The sequence below is a fragment of the Rhipicephalus sanguineus genome, chromosome 1 (genome assembly GCF_013339695.2).
Source record: "Rhipicephalus sanguineus isolate Rsan-2018 chromosome 1, BIME_Rsan_1.4, whole genome shotgun sequence".
Lineage (NCBI taxonomy): Eukaryota > Metazoa > Arthropoda > Arachnida > Ixodida > Ixodidae > Rhipicephalus > Rhipicephalus sanguineus.
In genome coordinates, this window is record NC_051176.1 from 151,436,362 (window position 1) to 151,458,562 (window position 22,201).

Here is a 22,201-nt window from a genome sequence, read left to right on the forward strand (position 1 = left end):
GCATTAAGAATAATACAAAGAAGCCTGCAGCAAGGTGCATGCGTGTGTGATAGAGTAGATGAAAAATGAAAGTGAAAACATCAGTCAGCTTTCCGCAATTTCTATTTCGTTGCGAGTTTTGCAGATATATCACCCAATATTATGGGGTGACTTCACCAGCGGGCTCTTTTGTGTGATCATAAAAACATCCTTAATAATAATTGTTGGGGTTTAACGTCCCAAAACCTCGTATAAAAACACCCTTACAGAAACCGTTTGATAAGTGCTATCGTGTCAGTCTTTTTCCATAATTTGCTTTAGCGATGTGTTCAACACTCAGAAAAGTGTAGATGGATTGAATGCTAAAGAAAACTTTTATTATAGGGAGAGTTGGCTTAAAACAAAAAATACCAAAAGGCGGGGAGAAGCTTGCACTAAGCCGCGCAAGGCTCGAAACAGCGAAACTGGACGATTCTGAAGACTAATCTGGTTGCTTTTAGGTTGTTTCTAGACCTTAGCTAGGTGATGCAGGTTCTAGTTTGCTTCTAGGTTGTTGATGTAGGCTTTAGCTAGGTGATGCTACGTTGTTTCTACGTCGATTGTCAGCGCAGAGAGGTTCATCTTAAACCACAGGCAGTCACATACACGACACGGTTGTCCAAACTCCAAAGACAGAAACTCGCGCTGAAACCAAGCGTTCGCGCCTCTCATAGATCTACGGGCACGTCGTCGTTGGCGTAGGCCTTCCATCGCTTGGGGGTCTTCTCGCAGCCGCCGTTGCCTTTCACGCTCTCTAGTATTCTCTCGTTGTATGCACTCGGGGTCTTCGGCTCCACGCCGTCGCTTCGCAGCCATTTGTTGGCCGAACTGTTGCCTTCTTTTTTAGTGAACCAATGGTGAGTAGTGGGATTTACCCAATTTCTGTGGCACGTACCCGTTTATGATGATGTTAGTTTTCTAAATCGACTCGCAAGGAACGATTTGCTAAACAGCTTCGCTGTTAAATAACTAGGAGCAATACCCTTACAAGGACAAATGACATGGCGTCTGTCCTGTGCACCGCGTCATTGAGTGTTTGCATGTACTTTGTATTTGCAAGAGTATTTCTTCTGCGTCTCTTGTTTCTTGTGAACTGTGTGTGTTTACTGTAGCAGAACCAGAAGTGAACTGCATCGCCGATGATACGGCTTGTAGTTACAGGTAACCGAGATCTTCCTATAGTAATAACAAACAGAGGATATATGTATACTTAGTGTTCTATGAAAAAACCATTAATTGAAGCTGACGCTCTATTGTACAAGATAAATCTTGTGTCATTCATTCAAGCACTCTGGTTTAGCTATTATCGTTTATTTGTGAACGTTGTGCGGATTTTAGAAAGCCACCGACAGGTGCACGTGTCGGTGGGTTTCTAAAATCAGCACAACGTTCACAAATAACCGATAATAGCTAAAAAAGAGTGCTTGAATGAATGATTCACGATTTATCGATTTAGCTTCAATTAACGGTTTTCTCACAGAATACTAAGTATAGATATATCCTCTGTTTGTTACATACCTGTTCCCAGATTTTCGCTCGTAATCAGTCAAGGAGGAAATGAAGCGGCTGAATGACTTGCACACTTAAAACTTCTAGGTCTTGATACTTTTAATCAAAGAACTCTGCTCTGGTCTTCGCTACCATCGCATATTTCATTAAAACGTAGAAAAGTTGAACGAATACTCGTGCCTTGGTGAGGAAGCAGAGTCATTTCTAGGGTGCCACGTGTCGATAACACTCTATGACATTTCGTAAATGACTTATTCCGACTCACCTGAGGGATGAAGAACGCTTCCGTTGAAACGCTTTCATTAACAGTCCTTGACATGACGGCCCAGCGACACCCATTCGCCAGTTTCACAATTGTAATAGGTATGGCGTCCGATGAACTCGCGACGCTTCTGCGAAACGGTCAAAATTTTAACTCCTGACTGGTGAACCGGTGTACCTATCCCATGTCTGAATGATTATAAAGCATAGGCGGAGAGTACGGGGGGGGGGGGGCTGGGGGGCTTGGGCCCCCCCCGGACTGCCTCATGGGGGGGCAGAGCCCCCCCCTGGCGCCGGCCCAGGGTATTTTTAAGAGCTTGGCTTAGGTCCCCGGGTCGTCCTGTCTGGTACCTATTTCACAGGAGGCTGTTTATGCCCGCTTCTTTTTCATTCAGCCATTTCAAGTTCGGCACATGGGCCAGTGACAAGTCAAACATTCAATGGAAAAATGCCCCTCAAACTTATTTCTACGTGCAGAATATGTTGTGCTGATGAACAACTGAAGCGACGACTTAAGCTATGACAAATTAAAAAAATCACAGCATATCCACGTGGTGAATGATGATGAGTGGGGCGAAGCGAACTCGCGCTGCAGCACGGCGATGGCATTGGTGCGAGCGTGATCCTTCTTGATGGAAGATATTGTGACTAGATCGTTTGAGAACCACAATCTGTAGCACACACCGCAACTATGGCCGAAACTGTTATCAAGGAAGTCCGGCTGGAAGCGCGCGTCGGCGCCTTCGGGCAGAACCCGCCTGATGCGTTTTGCAGCCACTTCACGTGCTCGCACAGCCTCGGGCTCTGCCTACCGGTACGCACGCTTTCTCGCCGCTTCACGGTCCTTCACATTTTGAAGATCTGATTCGCGCCGCAGCCGTGCAGCTTCGGCCTCGCGGGCTCGAACGACGGGGTCTTCGCGCCGCAGCCGTGCAGCTTGTAGAGCAGCTTCGGCCTCGCGGGCTCGAACGGCGGGGTCTTCTCGCCGCAGCCCTGCAGCTTGTCGAGCATCTTCGGCCTCGCGGGCTCTAACGGCGGGATCTTCTCGCCGCAGCCGTGCAGCTTGTCGAGCAGCTTCGGCTTCGCGGGCTCGAACGGCGGAATCTGCTTCGCGGCGTCGACGTGCAGCTTTGGCCTCGCGAGCTCTCACCTCAGGATTCTGTCTGCGAGCGCGCGCTGCCGCCGCCTTCCGTGTCCTCCGTTCCGCAGCCTTGTCTTCCATCTGGCGACTCCGAGCTAAAGAGGAAGCGTGCCAAGAGGGAGCCTCATGGCGCGTTACTTCTGAAATGTTGTCTTCGGGTGTCGTTGAAATCACGAAACGTAGTAAAGAAGAAAGAAGGTCACACAGGCGAACACGCACGAGAGTGTCACTCGTCAACGTCGTCTTCTTCTTCTACTGCATACCAGAACGCGCGCTACATACAAACGGAGGATGAACAGACCCACGGCATAAGGAGCTTCGCCCCTAAAAATTCACCGGCGATTACGATACTGCCTAATTCGCTGAGCGCAGCCTCGTGTTCGGGCAACGCCAGCTGTGTTTGAAGTTTTGACTATCCGCAGTTGTAGCAATGTAACATTCGTTACATATTGCCACAGAAACTGTCAGCGCTCATATACGCACACTATATACTCTGCGCATTGCAGCTGTCGCGAACCAAGTGAAACGCCCACAGCCCCGTTACGACAAACGAAGCCAGCCGCAGTGCACGTGCCAGCCCTGCATGTGCACGAGCGACAGAGGAAGAAAGCGAGGTTAGAGGCCAGTATCTCGCGATATCGACAGACTCCGCGTACGCTCTCTTTCGTCCTAGATCGCGCTATCGGTTACGCCGCCGACGCCAACGGCGATGCCGCTCAACGCAGGAACGGACGCCTAAGAGCTGCGCTCTAATTGTCTTGAACACCGTAGTGAATGGTTTTGAGAACACAAAAATGATACTAAGAATACAAAGCAATCCCGACACAGTCAGCGAACGCTTTCGCACAAACTTACTCACCAATAAAAAAAAAAAACGGGTAATTTCTTGGTTGCCTACATATTGGTACCCTTCGACATGCCTGCTTATAAAAGTGCCGAGAAAAGATTGTACGCAGTTTTGATTTATCAGTAAAGGGTTTTACTAAAAGTTCGGCCGCCAATGAGCACCATTACTTGTCCAGATTCATAACCGCAGCTTCGCACAAGGTGTAGTGGTAGCAAATGGTATTTGCTACCATCTCAGAATTACTTTCGGCCATCTTGAATTGAACTCACTGGCATATAATTAAAGCTTCCCGTGATAGCGTTAGCCTACTCTCTCCTGTGTGGCGCATGTTTTAACAAAGTAAAGCCTAACCCCACGCATTGCGTGAATCGATTTTACGCGACGCAGTCAATGAGTCAACGAAAAAGGTCGCCTACGCAACCTTTTTCGCTATGAGCCAAGAGTTACGAGGTGGGTCGAGATCTTTGTGTAAACTGAAAAATAAATCTATGGTCTTCCACTTACATATCTTCATTATGATATCGCGGGCACCTAAGAGACTAAAGTTACATTAAATTCTTTAATTTGGAAGTTGGACTCCCCTCACCCTCTCTCTCTCTCTCTCTCTCTCTCTCTCTCTATATATATATATATATATATATATATATATATATATATATATATATATATATATATATATATATAGGGAGAGTGAGAGAGAAATGTGGAAGGGCAAGTCGGGCCCCCGCCCCCTCCGGTAAAATGAAAACTCTCCGCCTATGTTATAAAGTACGTACTGGTCAACTAGTCAAGATGTACTTTTGAGCTAGTTGGTTCATATTCGCAGTAAAACAGCGCCGGCGAAGACAACAGACCAGGCGAGGAGAAAGACGCGTAACACTTTTGTATTTACTCACGTCCGTTTCGTGATCCCTTCTTCATTAGTTCAAAACGCGCTAGCGCCAGGAATACAGTGTTGGGCATCGGTATCGATGTCTTTTCAGGGTTTCACCGACATTCTGTCGAGACACTCACGGTAAAGATCGGAAATCGTTTAGGGTGCCAGATCACTCGGTAGGGTCATTGTCTTGACGCAAATCGGATTAGAAGGAAGCGGCAATACGCCCCCCCCCCCTTTTTTTTTACACCTCACCAGTTCCTTAAACACGTTAACTTCACATTCTCATGCGCAGAATCAGAGCAATTGCGTTGTTTTTACTATCTGGGGTTTAACGTCCCAAACCACGATATGATTACGAGGGACGCCCGTAGTGGACGGCTCCGGAAATTTCGACCACCTGGGGTTCTTTAACGTGCACCTAAATGTAAGTACACGGGCCTCAAAACATTTGCGCCTCCATCGAAAATGCAGCCGCCGAAAAAATGCGCTGTTTTTATGTTGCATAGCGAAACGATCAGTTCTTTACAGCGAACCTTTCTTTTTTTCGAGGTCTCGGACTTTCATAAGCGTGAATTCTGGGCGCCGCTGTCTTGCAGAATATATAGTTACAAAAAACACGTGTTTAAGGAAGGAATAGAACCTCGACCGGACTGACGTGGGATATACGTAACCGAATTAGTTAGGGATGTGTAAATCCGGCTTCTAGCTTAGCCTCTTAACCTCATTAACGTGAAGAAAGAAAAAAAAAGCAGCCTTGGTGCTCACTCAGGGCTCGTAAGTTTTCGTACAAGATAAAAGTCTCTGAGATAACCCAAACTGCAAATGACGAACCCCACTGTACGCCTTCTACAGTGAAAGTGCAAAGTCAGGGCAGTATGTATGCCTTGGTGAGAGTATACAGGAAAGAAAACCGAACACCATCGTGGGTAACAAACAATAGTTTATTTCATGATATTTACTGGCTTTAATTTTTTGTCTTTTTCAAACCACACACAACGCACGATTTCGTGCTAACATCGATATATGACGCGCAACACAGATAATTTTTTTTTTCATCGCCGTATACATTTGCGTACAGCTGTCAGATGAACAGAGAACCATTCAATCTCTCATGGACTGTGCTATACAACAAGGTCCCAGGTGGCGGTCCTTACAAAGCTCTTAGGGTCTATTCACATTGCGCAACATGTTTTTGAACTTCTAATGAACATGTTTCCCGACAGTAGGCCAACGTGCCGGTTCTACATGTGCATCGTTAAACATCTTCTTCCTCTGGGTAACAGCTTTGACAGCAGCGGCGGCAATATTAACCACAGCGAGGGCCTCGACAACTAAAACTAGCGACAACTTTGTCGAACAAGTGTGTAGCGTCTTTTATCTTGGTGGCATATATCTCGCACACTATACTATGCACTGCCCTGTGATGTCTGCGGAGGATGTTTAAAATTTGTAGCACTCTTTTTGCAGCACGCATCTTAACGACGAGAATGTAACTCTCGTTAAGCTTTTTTTTCTTCTCTGTTCCACTTGACGAGCGTTCTATAGACGTCCAAGCGTTAATTATAGGCGGTAACTCTCTGCATCGCGTCGTAGTAATGGTCTATATATGTTGTGGTCGAGGGCTATGCGAACGCTGCATTAGCTATTGCAATTATGGCAATGTTCATACGACCACATTGCGGAGCATAACGACGAAGGGACCCCGCGGGGTCTTGCCGAACTTGTTTCTTGTGACACGGCGTTGCCCAACTGTCGGTCAACACGTCGTCGGCTCTCGTTCAAGAAACGTCTTCCGGCAAATGTTGGCCCTTCAGTGTGCCAGGACCGCGGCGGAAAGCACGTTACTCGCGCTGTGACGTATGGTTTTGGCCAATACGTTCCAGAATGTGAATAGACTTTCACCAGCAGCAAAAATGTACGCGAGTGTACAAAGTTATGGAAACCAGCACAATGCTCACAATGCAAGCGTAAAGCCGCCATTATAGCGCCGACATATTAGCACAATTTTGATGCTGCTTCTTAGTATTTCATAAATATCGAAGGGACAAAACCGACAGTTCCCAACACAATAGCGCCAGTTATGAGAGCTTCAATCTTAAAACTTGCTTCATTGTGCTGGTTTCCAGACAACAGGCGAAAACGATAAATGCAAAATGCCTAATCAAGACGCACCATTAGAACATCAGTACCGTAACACAGTTCTTGCACATAGCGAGTATACTTCATACTGTCATGGACTTACATATCACGAATGCTCTACCCGGCATGCCGTTTACACGGCTGCGGATACATTTACCGTAGCGGCAATGCAGCACTTCAGTACACACTCAACCCACCTACGTCCGATCATCATTACTGTTAACGACCAGATATAACAATCTTATCACGGACTCGGCGCACATACCTCAAACTCCACTTTTCGTTTTTACATAGCTATGGCACTTGAACAATTTTTTGTCAGAAGGGTTTCGAAAAAAAAAAAAAACATTTTCAAGCCAGGGGCCGGATTTCGTAACAATAAATTTAATATATCAAATTCTTTATTTTATCATTATCTGCCGTACCAAGTGGCCGATCGTGTCAATAGTGATGGTGCGCCGGCATCTGCGAAAATTAAGTGCAAAGATGTCTAAACGAATGGAAAATAAAGTGAACCGCTACAAAAAAAAAAAGAACCTTAGAAAACGCTACCGAAATTTCTTTTGACGCGGTATGTAGTATGCTGGAGTTTAGCTAGCTGCATTGTCAATTACAACCCAAGACAAAGCAAGTGCGAGCCCCTCCTGACATGTAGCAATCGAGCAGAGCCTTCCGCAGAAGCTTGTTATTGAATTTGAACCAACCAATAGTTTTTATGGCACCAGGTTATTCGAGTATCCAATGTGTTAAAGAAAACAAAACCGCGTCATTATGCCCTTGTTGCACGATGTTCTAAAATAACTCTGTGCACGGCTATTACAAACAAGGATGCGCTAAAGGTGCCATGAAAAAAAAACACAAATGCAGACGAATTATCATAGCGATAATTGACACCCCTCATGCATTCTCAAGGATGCTGCTAGTTTGACGAATACGCTTCACGCCTTTCATTCGACGCATTATTGTTATCTACTCAGCAGAATTTTCTCACGCTTAGCAAAAGGTATACCTTCGAGACCAGGCAATGCTGTGTGGTTCACACTTTCCTGAATGCCACTAAGGATATTGTTACGTTACATTCATCGCGACGAAGACATGCTAGGGTTGGGTCTCAGTTTACCACTAATAACAGAGCGAGCCAAATATCTCACATTTCCGCTCTCCTCTCCTTTACCACACCTTCCTGGTTAGCAGCGGTGGCGATTCACTTGTTGCTGCAGGCGGTGTAAGGCCGACAGTCAGTGCTCCTTAGCGCCGCAGTTCAGAACGCCAACACGTCTGTTAGGTTACAGCCGCTCAAGAACGCGAAAACGCGACGAAGCACCTGCTCCTTTTTTGACTGCCTAACTTCCTAATCTGACTCCTTTCCTATTTCAAAGACGAGGTCGTTTAGTGAGACATGAGAGGTTTCTTGCGAGGAAACCATTACACCATCTCTCTATTAAGAGCTACTGACAATTCATGCATTGCGTGGTTGAAAAGAAACAGGATATGTGGCGTCTGAATTTCTTTTTACTTTTTTATTGTTTTAACATTATTACGGTGAGTAATAAGACACGCAAAACAATGTTGCTTTGATTACTTATTTCCATGCGCGCGATCGACTTTTCTGCGTTTAAGCTGCAATGTTAACGGCGGATTAACACTTTCAGGCCTCTTAAACGAGGCAGGTCTGCTGCCCCGCCCTCAGGGTTTAAATATTATCGCGTTATGTAATCCAACGTTATCGCTGAATGGTTTCCCATGAATTCCCTGCTGTTAGTAACGGTACAACTGCGTTACTCTGCGTGTTTTGTTCACAGGCAACTTTCGTCTTCAGTGCCTTAGCTGCATCATATCCCTGCTTTATGCCAGTTTCACCTCTTAACTGTTACCAGAAAAACCATGCACCTTTACATCACGACTTTTGTGACTAGTTTTAGCGACTAAGAACGTAGAGTTAGCCGCATACGAGTAGTGCTAAGGTGGAAAGAAAAGAAAAGAAAAGCAAGCAAGACGGCCACTGACTGGCCCCAATAGAGTTAATGTCACACAAACACGCACACGCACAAATGAAAAAAAAAATAAAGAAAAACGAGCGGCGTTCACGTAGAGAAATGTTCCCACATAATCTGATTACCGTACCGGCTTCCAGTCATAGCAGTTGCTATTTCACGAGTGCATATGTGGTCAGCCAAAGCGCTCACTCAAATGTTCGCCTAATGATAGCAACGCTTTTGTTCTGCAAGTGCCGCAAAACTTGCCTACAACAAGCTGCCAGCCATGGTGCCAACATCTTTCAGACCTGACAATTTCAACGAAACTTACCACTGCGGAACCAAGGTCAAAAGGAGTAATTAAAGCGTGCGTTTAGGCTGGTTATAAACCAAATACGTCGCCACTGAAAAAACGCCAGGCGACAGCTGAAAATATTGTACATGTCCAACGGAGCCTCGACACTGCGCGTAATTGCTTTTAATGAGTCAGCACTTGTTAAGCAGTGAGAAATAAGCGTACATTGCACATACACGAGTAAGTGGCTCTTAGTGCCAGAAACTAGAAACTACACTATGTCGTACACTCACTCGTGGAAGCGATAAGTTAACAAAGGTCGTTTACACTACCAACCGCTACAACTCGCAAAAAACAGCAGCCGAAGGACCAACAGGAAGTATATACATGTGAAATCACCACATATGTGCGCTCGAGGACTTCACCGCATTCACGGTTAAGCCGCGGCGCAAGAATACGATAAGAAGTTTAGCGTTACGATATTACGAGAAATAGATAACAGTGGTCAAAGTCACACATACATCAGAAACGCGGTCATGTCACATTGGTCAAACTAAGCTCTGTGCGTATACCGGCTGTCGTGATCCGGTTTTATGATATTAAATGTGTGTAAGGAAGAAAAAAAAGAAGTTGCAATGAGGTGAGCACTCAGCGGTGCTCTTGTCATTGCGAACACGCACAACATCGACTTCTGAAGTATTTTGTCACTGCGCGTATAACAGGTGAGACACAACAATGCGCAGAACAACATTTCAACATCTACTCTACGATAGGAGCTGCAGCCAAAGAGTGACCGCTACTACAGGTAGCACTAGAGCACCTACAAGTATCCACGAAACTGCAATTAATGGAACTTGTACGTACAATCACTAACTGCCATTGACAGGGTTACGTTGACATAGAGATATTAGCGTACACATATCCATATCCCTAACTATATATGCAGGCAAGGTTCCAACGGTCCAACATATTACGCAGCACTGCAGGTATACTTGGCATTCGGTCACACGAATATACAGGACGTCTCAAGTGACGAAAAATTGCCAAACGAACATGATCCTGGAGCCCATGTAACCTTTGTATTTTTTACGTGCTTACCGCTATAATTAACTTACGACGGATGCATCGTACGCAGTCTTCAAATCTGAAGTTTTGCAAGTGGCTCACTGCCCATCATCTGTGAAGTTTCATTATATTACTATGTTCGCGGCATGCGGAACTACTGAAGTCAATCAGTGATTGGGGCTTTCTTGCCAAATGTTTCCCGGGCATGGGAAACACAAGCCTAAACAAAAGAACAATAAGAATAAAAGAGAAGACGCATGTGTTAAATTTATGTTTGAGTGCGTTAAAATAGTTATTTTTTGGTTATAAACAATTAAACAGCTACGACGAGGAGTTTCCTATATTGGTAACGTCGTGACAAGGCGCTTCGGTAGCAGCGCCACTGCCTTTTGATCACGTGCCCTTTCGTAAAAAAATAAACATAATAAGAAGAAAAATAAATAAAACCTTATTACCGTTTTTAGAAGTTTATCGTTGTTGTCTGCGTGCCAGTATATCGCTTGGTTGCGTAGAAAAGTTCTGCTGTGCTGCTGCTCCTAAACGTAAACGTCCCGCAGCGATACGGACGAGTTGACGTAATCTTCACGAGACCTCTCTCTAAACCGTTCTCTGCAAATCAGCCAACGCTGACATCACGTGAAAACCCATGAGACTCCATTTTCATGCTTACAAAATATTCGTTCTCGTTAAAGATAGCGAATTAGTTATCACATAAGCTAAATCTTTAGATCTAGCCTGTCATAATATTTTCCTTTGACGTATGCATTTAAATTGCTACTAAAATTAAGCGACCGTTTCGACGATGCATCCAGTCAAGAGTTTGTGAAAGATTGTTTCACTGTTGGCGGCAGTATCATTTCATATTTGTTAATTCATTTCGCGCGACACGCCGAATATTCTCAAGCTGATTCGAGTAACGTGAGACGTCCAGCAATATAGGTGATGACCAAATCCACAGCTCAGCAACAGCGCGCTCTGGATTACACAAATCTTAGAGGCCATTTTTTTCTTCTGCTCGCTGCATGCGGCGGGGCCCGGAAACACCTCACTGGCGTCGAGCTTTGAACACCACCCGTTGATCCCTTTTGACACAGAGTAGCAGTACAGAATTTCAGAAACAAACGAGAAGCTGTATAAATTTTGCTCTTAACCGTTTTACGCGTACGTTCACGTAGACACGTTTGCCCACAAGAACGACTCTGTCGATTCTCGAATTACAAGAGATCCAACACAACTGCGCACTCCTTGCACGTGTACCATCGTCGCATGCAGAAAAAAAAAGTGAAAAGAATATAGAACCCGAATAACATCTTGCCTGTTTCTGCAAGCCAGCGACCATGGAAGAACACAAATTTTGAGATTCCCATAAGATACAACAAAAGCACAACATACATGCGCGTCCTGATACATGACGCGCGGTGTCTAGATATAGATTATCACGGTTTAACACTGCCACGTTTCTGTCACCGTCGATTTCGGGCGCTCAGCGCTACGTGAGCTGCACAGCAATGATAAACACGCTCAGCGAGCGCCTGGCGAGCGAAGTAGCGGTGATACGGCTATTACACAGCCTAGTTCAAATCACTACCTAAAACAAGAACAGAGTCGGTCATCCGACACGCGTTTGCGTCACAATAGTGGCCTGTTACTAGACTCGCACTCATTACTTGATTCCTCGAGGTTCAGCAAATAATCGTGAAGGTTCGGCGAACTGGCGACCAGTCGCGCTAGAACGCGTGAAGCAACGCGCAGTGCTCGACGCGGAACAAGAGATTGTCTTTGTCCGTTTCTTTTCCTTCGATTGCGCGCATAGTGCGCGCGCTGATTCCCACGTTTTAAAATCATTTCACGAGGCCTGGATGCCGATTGGCGGAACAACGGCTCGACGGGATGTGGGCCAGGAGATATTGGACACACCTAACTATTCGAGCACAAACATTCCACGGTAGATCCGGGATCGCGCGTTTTTTTTTTCTCTCCCTCGTTTCGGCATGATACTACGTAGCTAATTCAGTTTTTTTTTCCTACCCCGATAGTAAGCATATAGCTACAGCAAAGAACAGTCATGCTGATGTCATCCGCACAAGACGATGTTTCGCACAGAAAGACAAATATCGGCGATTATTTGCACACACACTGAGATAGCATACACATTACACTGTATACACGCAGTGTTGGAAAAAGCGCAAGGAAAAGGTGATCGAAGCCGAGATTTTCACTCCTTTTTTTTTTCTTGTTTGGAAACAGTTTATATTACGCTATAGCTTACTTTGTGTACAACAGCAAGTTTACGGGCGTGCTTGTGCGATAATTAGTGCGTGAGCTGTTAATACAAGGACCCGCAGAAGGGGTACTTCCTTAAACTTACGCGCTTATTTACAAGTAATAGATATGACGAGTTAAACAGAGAATATATTACCTCTTTAATTCTATGTATATATAGGTGTGCATTTATATATTTATCATACAGCTATATATTTCTCCCCCCGCTTCTGCACCAACCGTCCACTTTATATAATTTTTCTTCTTACGAAGCAATGTGCTTCACATCGAGCAAGGCTCCGTCACCTGCAGCGCCTTGATGGAAGTCCAGGCTGTCGCGAACCACTGTCCCAGCGATGACAAACTTTATCGTGAGTGATTTCTAAATGCTTGTCACCCTCAGAAGCGAATAGAAGCACCGAGTACATCTGCACAGAATACGCAGAATTGTGCCTGTGACGCATAGGAAAGAAAGGCGCTTAGTTTCCTCGCTTTAATCTCGTGGTTTAGAAAAGCACACAGACAGTTGCTCTTTTCTAGTTAACGTATGTAAGTGCGCAGGACATTTTCTTGCTAAATATTGTGCAAGGGGACGGTGTCATCTCTTGACGTGGAATAGCCGCGCAGCCTGGTAAAAAAAAAAAGTCAAGAAAAAGAAAGAGGTGCTACAGAGTTGTCAACGCCACACTTCACGAGTTCCAAAGCTTCGAAGGAGATTTGAAAAGAGAGGGGGGAGAGGGAGTAAAACGCCGAAGGCAATAACAAAAATCACAGCTTTAGTGCCACACGGTGGCAAGGTTGGTAACGGTGTAACAACGTATCAAGCGTGCGCCCACGGAGGCGACAAACTATAACTGCACACACAGACAGGTTTCAGCCTGCGCGCATCCGGAAACAAAACAGGAAATTGCGAAAACTTTCGGTGGGCTGTGCAGGCCTACACATGCGGCGCGCGGTCGTCGTCGCCATAGCTATACGCAGGTGTTGGCGCGTCAAGTTTTTCTGCTGCGATGATGTGAATGCGGAAGCGAAAATGCAAACTGCCTTCGGGCTTCCTGGTTGTACAAGATTCGCATCACCGATATTTCTGAAGAGTGGTGCGGCTGCCAAACTATCGACAAGCGCAAAAAAAAGAAAAAAAAAAAGCAACGACTGAGCAGAATTTCTCGATCGCAGCGCGCAAATACAATCGACAACTTCTCACTATCCATCCTGTACAGCAATAACAGGCGAACGCTATCCTACTAAAACTGTATCCACAACGTTCTGGAGGTTACAGGCGCTATAGTGCAGTTGCTGAAGAATGTTCCACTGCATTACAATTCTGGCCGAGCCTCCTCCCAACAATCGTCCATAAACCGACGCGGGGAGGAAGTAGCCGATTCCTTTCACGCATGACTTTCACCGTGTTCGCCCGTTGATCAATCCATGGCAGAACTGAGCCATTCACTTCGAACCGGATATGTGGCGTGAGTTACTGGAAGAGTTTCAACAAATCTACATTTAATTAATGCCAAAAGGAATACAGCCCGCCTTATGACGAGACCACGGTCTTGTCTGTGCAGTGCATGGTGCCGTAAAGCGTGCGCTTGATGTAGTTGCGTCGTAATACATAGGAATGACCTCACAATAACGTTCACGCTGCTTCCGACGATTACATATCCAAGGTCGTCGCGAAGAATGAAGTGCTCATACATGACGCCGGGAATGCGGATCTGTATGATCCAAGAGCCAGGAAGCACCGTCGTAACCACTCATAAGGAGACCTGACAGCGATGCTGAAGGGGGCTATTTATTGTGGCACGGGCAGGGGCGTAAAACATAAAGCATCTCATCGCAATGTGGAGGCTTAGGTGTGCCAAATAGAATTTACTCAGCCGATTGCGTTGCAGGGCGCGGTACTAACTGTGCGTAGTCGTCTCTTGGCACGCTGAGCCTAACCGATACGGCTACTGTGGACAGGAAAGACACAAGAAAAGCCATCTGTTGCCCGTGTTATTAACAATGCGTGCTCTCCATTCCGTGCTGTCGAAACTATGCAGCCTTTATCGAAGCAAACTCTCGCTTGTGTATGTGCTGGTCGTAGTGGAGCCAGATATTTGTTGAGGTCCCGGCCACACCTACCCATGAACTTTGAGCCCTGCCTCGCATAGCTTAACGATCCAAAGCCTTTTCCGTTTTTCCCGACAGTCGTCGGATCAATTGCCGCCGATGCGTATGCATCTCTGTTCCTGCCCTTCGAGTGCCTTCGAATTCGTCTGCATTGATCAACAAAGTACGTCCCTGGCCAGTTGCGTCGCGCTGTTAAGAACTTTTCTTTTAAGAAGATGTAGGACGAGGTTGCTCTCCCTCGAGTTCACAATGACATTGCTTCGTTCACGATGCAAAATGGCACACTGACTTTCAGTATAACTTTTATCAAGTGCAGCTGAATTGTGAGCACTCTGCAAGTCAGTGTTGTTGTTCTTCTTATTATTTTGATAAGGTCACACCCGTTTTCCGGATCAAATCTTCGCCTCTTGAGAGGTTACGACGGCGTCCTGAATAGTGTGTGAACGAAAGGAAGTGGCTTGCAAACGTCACGCCTCAGCTCATGGGCCTTAGATAAACGTTATAAGAAAAAGTCCCGCTTCTCACAGTAGACTAGATGTGTGGGGCGATGTTTTGCAGCTTCAGATGCAAAACAAGGCGCCTCTCGACTTTGGGGCAGTCATTGGTCACTTTAAGTGATTAATGCTTGGAACAACCTGCGTTCCTTCAAGCCGCAACAGCCACCGGGTAAGCCGACGGGTACCACTACTCCACATGCTCAACTTATCAAAAAAAAAAAAAACGAAAACAGAAATGAGTAAGGAACCTCTAGGAAACGCGTACTGCATGCCGTGAGCGCTGTCAGGGTCAATATAGGTGTGAATCGTTGAAATCATGTCCAAAAACGAAACTATAACCTTTTCACCAACATCTCCACGCGGGAAATTTACGCATAAGTCACGATAACTTCCCTGATTAGCGCGTAATGACAGGAACATTCTGAGTTGTGAACATGAGACGTTTACTTGTTTTCTGATTCGACGGCGCTGCTAGCGCCTTGATTATCCATGACTGTCGCGTAAGAATCACGGCGATTTCTATAATATAGTTTAGCAAGCTCGCGCAGCGAGCCGGTATGCCACAAAGGAAAGCCAGATGAGAGAAAATTAGCACGGAAGATAATTTTGCCGAACAAGGCAGCAAGCTAACTGTTGTGTATGTAATACATTGGAAGTATTTTATATTTATGCATACCATTATCGCTACCTGCGCTTAACCAATAAGCTGGGTATTTGAAAGGAAAGCTATTTTATGCATTCTTGACATGCCATGTCCAGCGGTCAGCTCTTAACAACAGCGAAAAAGTTGAGCATGTAAAGAACTAAGTCGGATGGGTACACGTCAGCATATTTGGTTCCCGGTGTGTGGCGTGACATATTTTTCCCCGAAAGCGAAAAAGAAAAAAAAACTGCATTGTTCTTCTGGGCTGAAACATACCGATGCCTGGTGCATCGGTACCTACTCGAAATAACAGAGCTTCAGTCAAGAGAACATAAGCCCACGAGCTGGATTGGCAACGTTGCCGCCGCGCGCATCTATCCAGCCGATATGACTGCCTGGGCGGGCGATTCGACGATGTACTATATTATAGATGTGAAGCTGATACCAGCAGCGTCTATATCGTTCCGAAAGAAACAAAAATCGCGACGTTTCCGACTTTCCCAGAGTATAGATGGAGTGAGGCTAGTCAGTTAGCCTAAGTTCTTGGGTTCTAGCGTCACCAGAAACGTCCGGATCTCGCCCGGATTCACCGTCACCGTGAAAAGCCGGTCGTCGATGGGCGACGACGTCATTGTGGGGGAAGAGGCGCCAGTGCCGAGAATGGCGTTCCGATGCGCCGCCAGACGGCGCAGCAGGGTTGGGCTGGATGACGCCGTCACGGAGTCCCTCGTCTCGAAGTGGAACCTGGTCGTGTTGCGCAAGTACTCGTGCGCCGACAGCACGGTTTCCTCGGCGGACGTCACGGTGTACGGGACCAACATGTTCTGCGAAGAGGTGCGCCACACATAATAAGTGTTGACAAAGGGCAGTTAGGTTAGTCGCGATCGCAGTCAGCTAGGGAACTCGCAGAATATTCTGCTGACGCGATAGTTGGTACATTTCTTGAACAATCTAAATGCGGCGCCAACAAAACCGACCGCTTACCCTCCCTCCGCTTCCGCTGTGCAGGTCACCGCTTTCCTTTCCCCGCTGCGGAGGCAGTGCGGCACTCAAAAACATGCTTAGTGGTTGCAGGAGCGTAGCCAGGATTTTGTTGCGGGAATGAAAGGGGAGTTGAGAAAGTTGTAGATCGGTTTGCAAAACATCCGATTAGACCGTTTCTAACTTTCTATCTATTAGGTATTAGTGTTTTTCTGCTTACTACAGATGCCCGCGAACCCGTTTGCGCGCCAGTGCGAGCGACGATTCTAGTGCTCCCTAACGTTCCGCATGCAAACGACCATAGCATTTACCCAGTTGCGCTGCCTCGACAGGACAGCGACGAGGGTGGTGGCTGTGCGACGAAGCACGTTTTGCTAGCGGTAACACAAGCGATAACCGCTGCGTCTGCTTATCGCTGTCATGAACCGTCGCGAGGGAAGCATGGGGGCGATCGGACATCTCTGTTCTGCGCCGTTCGTTTCGCGCCCGTTCGGGCGGCGCACGCGATTGGCCGAAGCCGGAAAAAAACACGACACTGAGGGGCGTAGCCATTTCTTTTTTTAACACGAAAGTGTTTTATGCCGGGGCCCACCAAGACGTCACTGACGTATTTCCGTCACGGATATGACGTTGTAAAATATACATTAATAGATGACAAAAAAAACTAGAAGAAAAAGTTCCGTCACTGGGACTCGAACCCACGACTCCTCGCTCCGCAGCGCGCGGCGCGAAACGACTCGGCCACAAAGCGTTCGTTCTTCATCGTACTAACGGCGAGCTCTTTATGTACACCATTTACCGCTGGCCGTACGCAGAGCTCGGAGGCGCTTGTTTTCGTTATCACCAGCGAGATGGCGCGAAGGGTGCGAAGGGTGCGAAGGGTGCGCTTTAAATGTCGTCGCCCCGCTCGTTGCGGTGCGCGTGCGCTTCCACCTGTAGTTTACCCTACAGGGCATGGTCGCCCGTGCGCGCGCTCTTATCTTGTGATGGGGGCGGCTTGCACGTCTTGTGTTTTTACCGCAAGTTTACGTTGAAGTTACAGAGTGCACGAAGGCCACTTCGCTCACTGCAGCGGCCGCGTTTGCGAAAGGAGCGCGCTGCTCAAACACAAAGAAGTAACAACTGTGACAGATATTAGTTAGAGCTCGTCCTGTGTGTCTTCTTTTCGTGCGTCCTTTGTGCTTGAGCGGCACGCTGCAAGTTTCGAGCTGCTTGCCGTTCTTCGCGTGACATTCCAATTTGTTTGTATCGCATTCATTGCTTCGCCGTTGCGGCGAAACAATGCACAGTAAACGCTCCAGTATACTGTAATAGTATGGAGAGCTGGGCGAGTTGGTTTGAGGACATTATTGTAAACATTTCGGCGCGCACACAATAGACGAAAACGAAATTGTGTGCGCGCCGAAATGTTTCCAATAATGTGCTCAAGTATACCTCTGTGAAGACACGTTTCACTTTCGTGACACCGATTCCTATGACGGAGGGATCAGCCATGTTTTTTTGCTTGATCTTTTCTTTTTTGGTGACGTCATAACGAGCGCTTGTAAGCGGAACGTTAGGGAGCACTGCAATCAGGAGGCGCATAGGCACGTAAGCGGGAATGTCACGTGGTATTTTTTGTATTTCGCGGGCATCTGTACTAAGCAGAAGAACACCCCACCTCGAGCGGTTGACATGTCTGTCGTCTCACAGATTTCATCAATATAATTCCGTCGAATTGAAGTGACGGGTAAAGGTCGGTTGCTTACTATCACTATCACTGAAGTACATTTCTTCTGCGACTCTCATATGAAGAAAATCTTTCCAAGAACAAGAGCGTGTTACGTTAGAATATTGCAACGTAAGACGCTCTTTTTCATGGACTTCGATCGTCCCCGGCAGCCCCGAGCACGATTCTAAAAGCGACTATGAGGGATTTTGAGTAGGACCATAGATATTAGCTTATTCGGGAAGCTTAGGTAGACTTCAGAATTGTGGCGAATTGGGCCTGTTGGTTGATCATCTTAAACACTTCGCATCGCAGGAAAAACAGGCACAAAGTAAACACAGACACAAAATAACATACGAGCGCTCGTATGTTGTCTGGTATCGTTTCCTTTGTGTCTGTTTTTCCTGCGCTGCGAAGTGTTTAACTTACGTAGGCTCCACAGTGCTACGGCGTCTTTACGAGGGTGCTTTGACAAGGCGGTCACAGCGCCGCAGAAAAAAGAATTCTGTCCATGGCGCATCTGCCAAGTGAGTCTGGCCTCGTCAAACAGCAACGTTACGTATATAGTGCCGAGTAACTTTAATTCGGCAGGAAATGTCGCCATGCTAGACGGAGAGACGAAGTACAAAGATTGGTGTCGGCGGGTGCGATGCGCCACTGAACGCTGGATTTTTTTTTCACTGATTCATGGCGTTCCAGGCACCAATTGAAAGCTTGATTTAGGAGCTAATTACACCAGCACAATTACAGTAGGCGTTTTGCAAACTGGCTGCTATAGCAGGGCGTTGTTGAGTGCAGTCACAAATTAATGGTGGAAGTGGGCGCTGACCAAGCGCTCTCATTAATAAAACCCACTTTACGGGGAAAGTACCGCGTTAAGAGCTCCTCACCTTAAGCGACACCGAAGCAGGCTTGTTGAGCCGGTTGTCCTTGACGCCGGGGTAGAGGTGTTCCAGGCGGACGATCGCACGGTTCCCTCCGACAGGTTCTAATGTCAGCAGGTGCAGGTTTGGCGGTAACGGATACTGCAGCCCACTCGCCTGCATCGTGGTAATTGTGAACATTGCTAGGTTTAATGCCATTTGGTCAGTATAAGTGGTGAATTTTTTTCATATTCCCTTATTTTAGAGCTCTATACGCAAATAGCTGAGCCCGAATTTGTTCTTTTTTTTTTATAAGCTACATTCCCACCACCATCACATGCAGTACTTACAGCTCAAGTAATTTAGAAACAGGAGGTGTTCTTCAGCTTAAGGCAGCGATTGAACAAAGCTTTCGGAATAAAAAAAAAACATTTCAATGTCTAGCTACTGCAAGCGTGTGTGTAACAATGCACAGACTGAGGGATCATCATGTTTTCTTTAAGCAGGTATTCGTTAGTATACTGATATGCAGCCAAAAAAAAAAAAAATGAAGAGTTCGAAAGTTAGAGGAAATAGAAACAAAAGACAAAGAAGAACCTACTTCCCAATGACTGCCGCCTGGAACAGGATTAGCATTAAATCACCATATTGCCACGCCCACTTCTTGTCTTGTTTTGATGTATTCGGGTTTGACCGGCAGGGACGGTCATCAACGCTCGACGCTGTCCGCGAAGTAGTGTTCTAGAAGCGTCGCGATTGTAGTAGATCGGTTTGTTAAGATTGCGCCCCGCACGCGAATATTCCAGCTTTGTCTAGAGATTACGCCGCCACCAGCGATATTGCTGGAAAGTTCGATAGCGCCTGTATAAAAGCCGACGCGCGTGACCGCATGTCAGTTGATCGACGGTCGACGTTCTGTCCGCCGCTATCCGTGTATTGCTGTAGTTTGACTTTTAGTTTCTCGGCCACAAGTTCGGCCAAATAAAGAGTTTCATCTCGGACGTGTTCACTGCTGCCTTCGTCGACGTCACGATCACGTGACAATATGATAGTGAAACATTGCGATCCCGTAAGACGCGTCAAGTATGACCGAATTTACTAGAGCAACGCTTCTCTCTAGCGTTTTCCTCTGCGCGCGCTGCGCTATCTAGCGGCACTGCAAAAGCTTCCGCGAGTGATCTCGGAGATTGATGACGCGCAGCTGAATGCGAACGCTGAAGGTCCATTCGATTTGCCTGCACCAACTGAACCAGTTCACGAGATGCTGCACCCTGCATTCGTTTCAGCCGTGCAACAATGGCGTCTTCTGAACCGCGTCGTTCGTTTCAAAAGGTGCAGGGCACGATTTTCCTGCACTCTCCCTGTTGACGGCGCCGGCTTGGTGCAAACGTGCAGGTGCGGAGCAGCAGACGATGTAGCACACGGGCGTAGGCGCATGTTTCCCCACCCCCGTGCAGGGTAGCAAACCGGTTACTAGTAGCAGGTTAACCTACCTGCCTTTTCCTTTTAATCTATTTCTCTCTCTCTCTCTTGAACCGCACTTAGGCACATCTACTGTGTCTACTACGCAACGCGCATTTTGTTTACGCCTTATAAGCTGACCATACGTACGGTTCGCAACAGCTCAAACATATGCGGAAGGCGTACATTAAGCGGACAAAACATACGGCCTTTACCTTGTCGACACTTCACCATTCGTTTCTATAGTATCGGATTGTGCCAGCACCATTTAACTCAAGCTGCACAATTTCTGCACGTCTCGTGTCCCGCCGTGAACTGTATAAGAGTGGTTCAGGCGAATCGAAAGGTCCTTGATGTTTTCTCGCTGGCCGCATATCCAAAGGCACACACCCGGTGACTCATGTTGGCGTAAAAGAGGTTCGTGGAAGAACAGAGCATATGCAGTGCATTCGTGGCGTAGATCGCTGAAGCTCGTAGATCGTAGATCGTAGATCGCTGGTGCTGTGCTCGAAGAACTGTGTCACATTGGTCATATTCAGCTAAGGAAAGAAAAACATCTATCGGCGTTAACATTTATCGACTAAATATGGTTAGGCATCCAGACAGAGGCAGCAAAAGAAAGCGCGCGAAGTAGTCGAAGAATACAGAGCCTACCTTGTCACCGATGTTACAACCTGGCGCCGATGTATGTACCACAACTGCTCACTAATCTAATGGAAATGATGCACCAGTATTACGAAGTAGTCAAGATCGTCTACTAGGAAAGCGCGCGTTTATAAATTCAGCAGATCCTACGCCTTGTGGGAATCGGTTTCATGCGAAGCAGTCAGCGAGTATGCTGTATTTTATGGCTTTGAGCCAAGTGTTACGAGGTGGATCGACGTGTTTTTGTAAGTGTAGTAGCTGTGTGCACATGATGGGCTTACAAGGCACGTCGACAACACTGGCGTTTGAAGGGTAAGTTATGGTGCGACGTAACGTCAGCCCTCACGTTAGAGTACATACGTCAGGATTCTCAAAACTAAGCGCACTTTATGGTGCAATCGTGAGAATATCATACGTAACTTTCGTTAATGTATTCCTCCGGGGTCGAGAAATGCTTCAATATATAGCTTGCCGAATCATAGGAATACAAATGTAATGTTTATTAGACTGCTATGACAGCGGAGCCAACACTGGAACCACGGACGTTAATCTAATATGACGCCTGCATCGTATACGAGTACATATGTAGTGTTTATTGCTTTCTTGTAAAATTAGATAACCAGCACCACAACCACAGTTGACGTTGTGACCGCCATTACGCCTGCATAGGCTGTTTTTCCAAACCACTTTATAGACCTGACCTGTTTCTGTGGTAGAATACCTGATTGCCACGCAGAATACTTGGGTTCGATTCCTGCTGGGATTCTAACTTTTATTCTTTCCATTCGTCGGGTCAACGCTGCCGATGTTAGTTTTTCTTAATCTCGCATTTAAATTACCAATGTCTGTTCTGGCCGTTCTTGGGTAGATATAAACTGCCAATCACCTGTGGCGCATA

The 22,201-nt window shown here is 46.6% G+C and overlaps 1 protein-coding gene across 1 annotated transcript in view; it reads right to left on the reverse strand.

The window, feature by feature from the left end:
- Window positions 1-5,579: 5,579 nt before the first annotated feature.
- LOC119400311 (lysosomal alpha-mannosidase) overlaps window positions 5,580-22,201 on the reverse strand; it is a 462,470-nt gene continuing 445,848 nt past the window's right edge. Inside the window, exons 24-25 of the mRNA XM_037667342.2 lie at window positions 19,225-19,374; window positions 5,580-16,469 (exon numbers count right to left, since the gene is read on the reverse strand). Coding sequence (XP_037523270.2) covers window positions 16,176-16,469; window positions 19,225-19,374 — 444 coding nt within the window. The 3' untranslated portion in view covers window positions 5,580-16,175. The remainder of the gene's footprint in view (window positions 16,470-19,224; window positions 19,375-22,201) is intronic.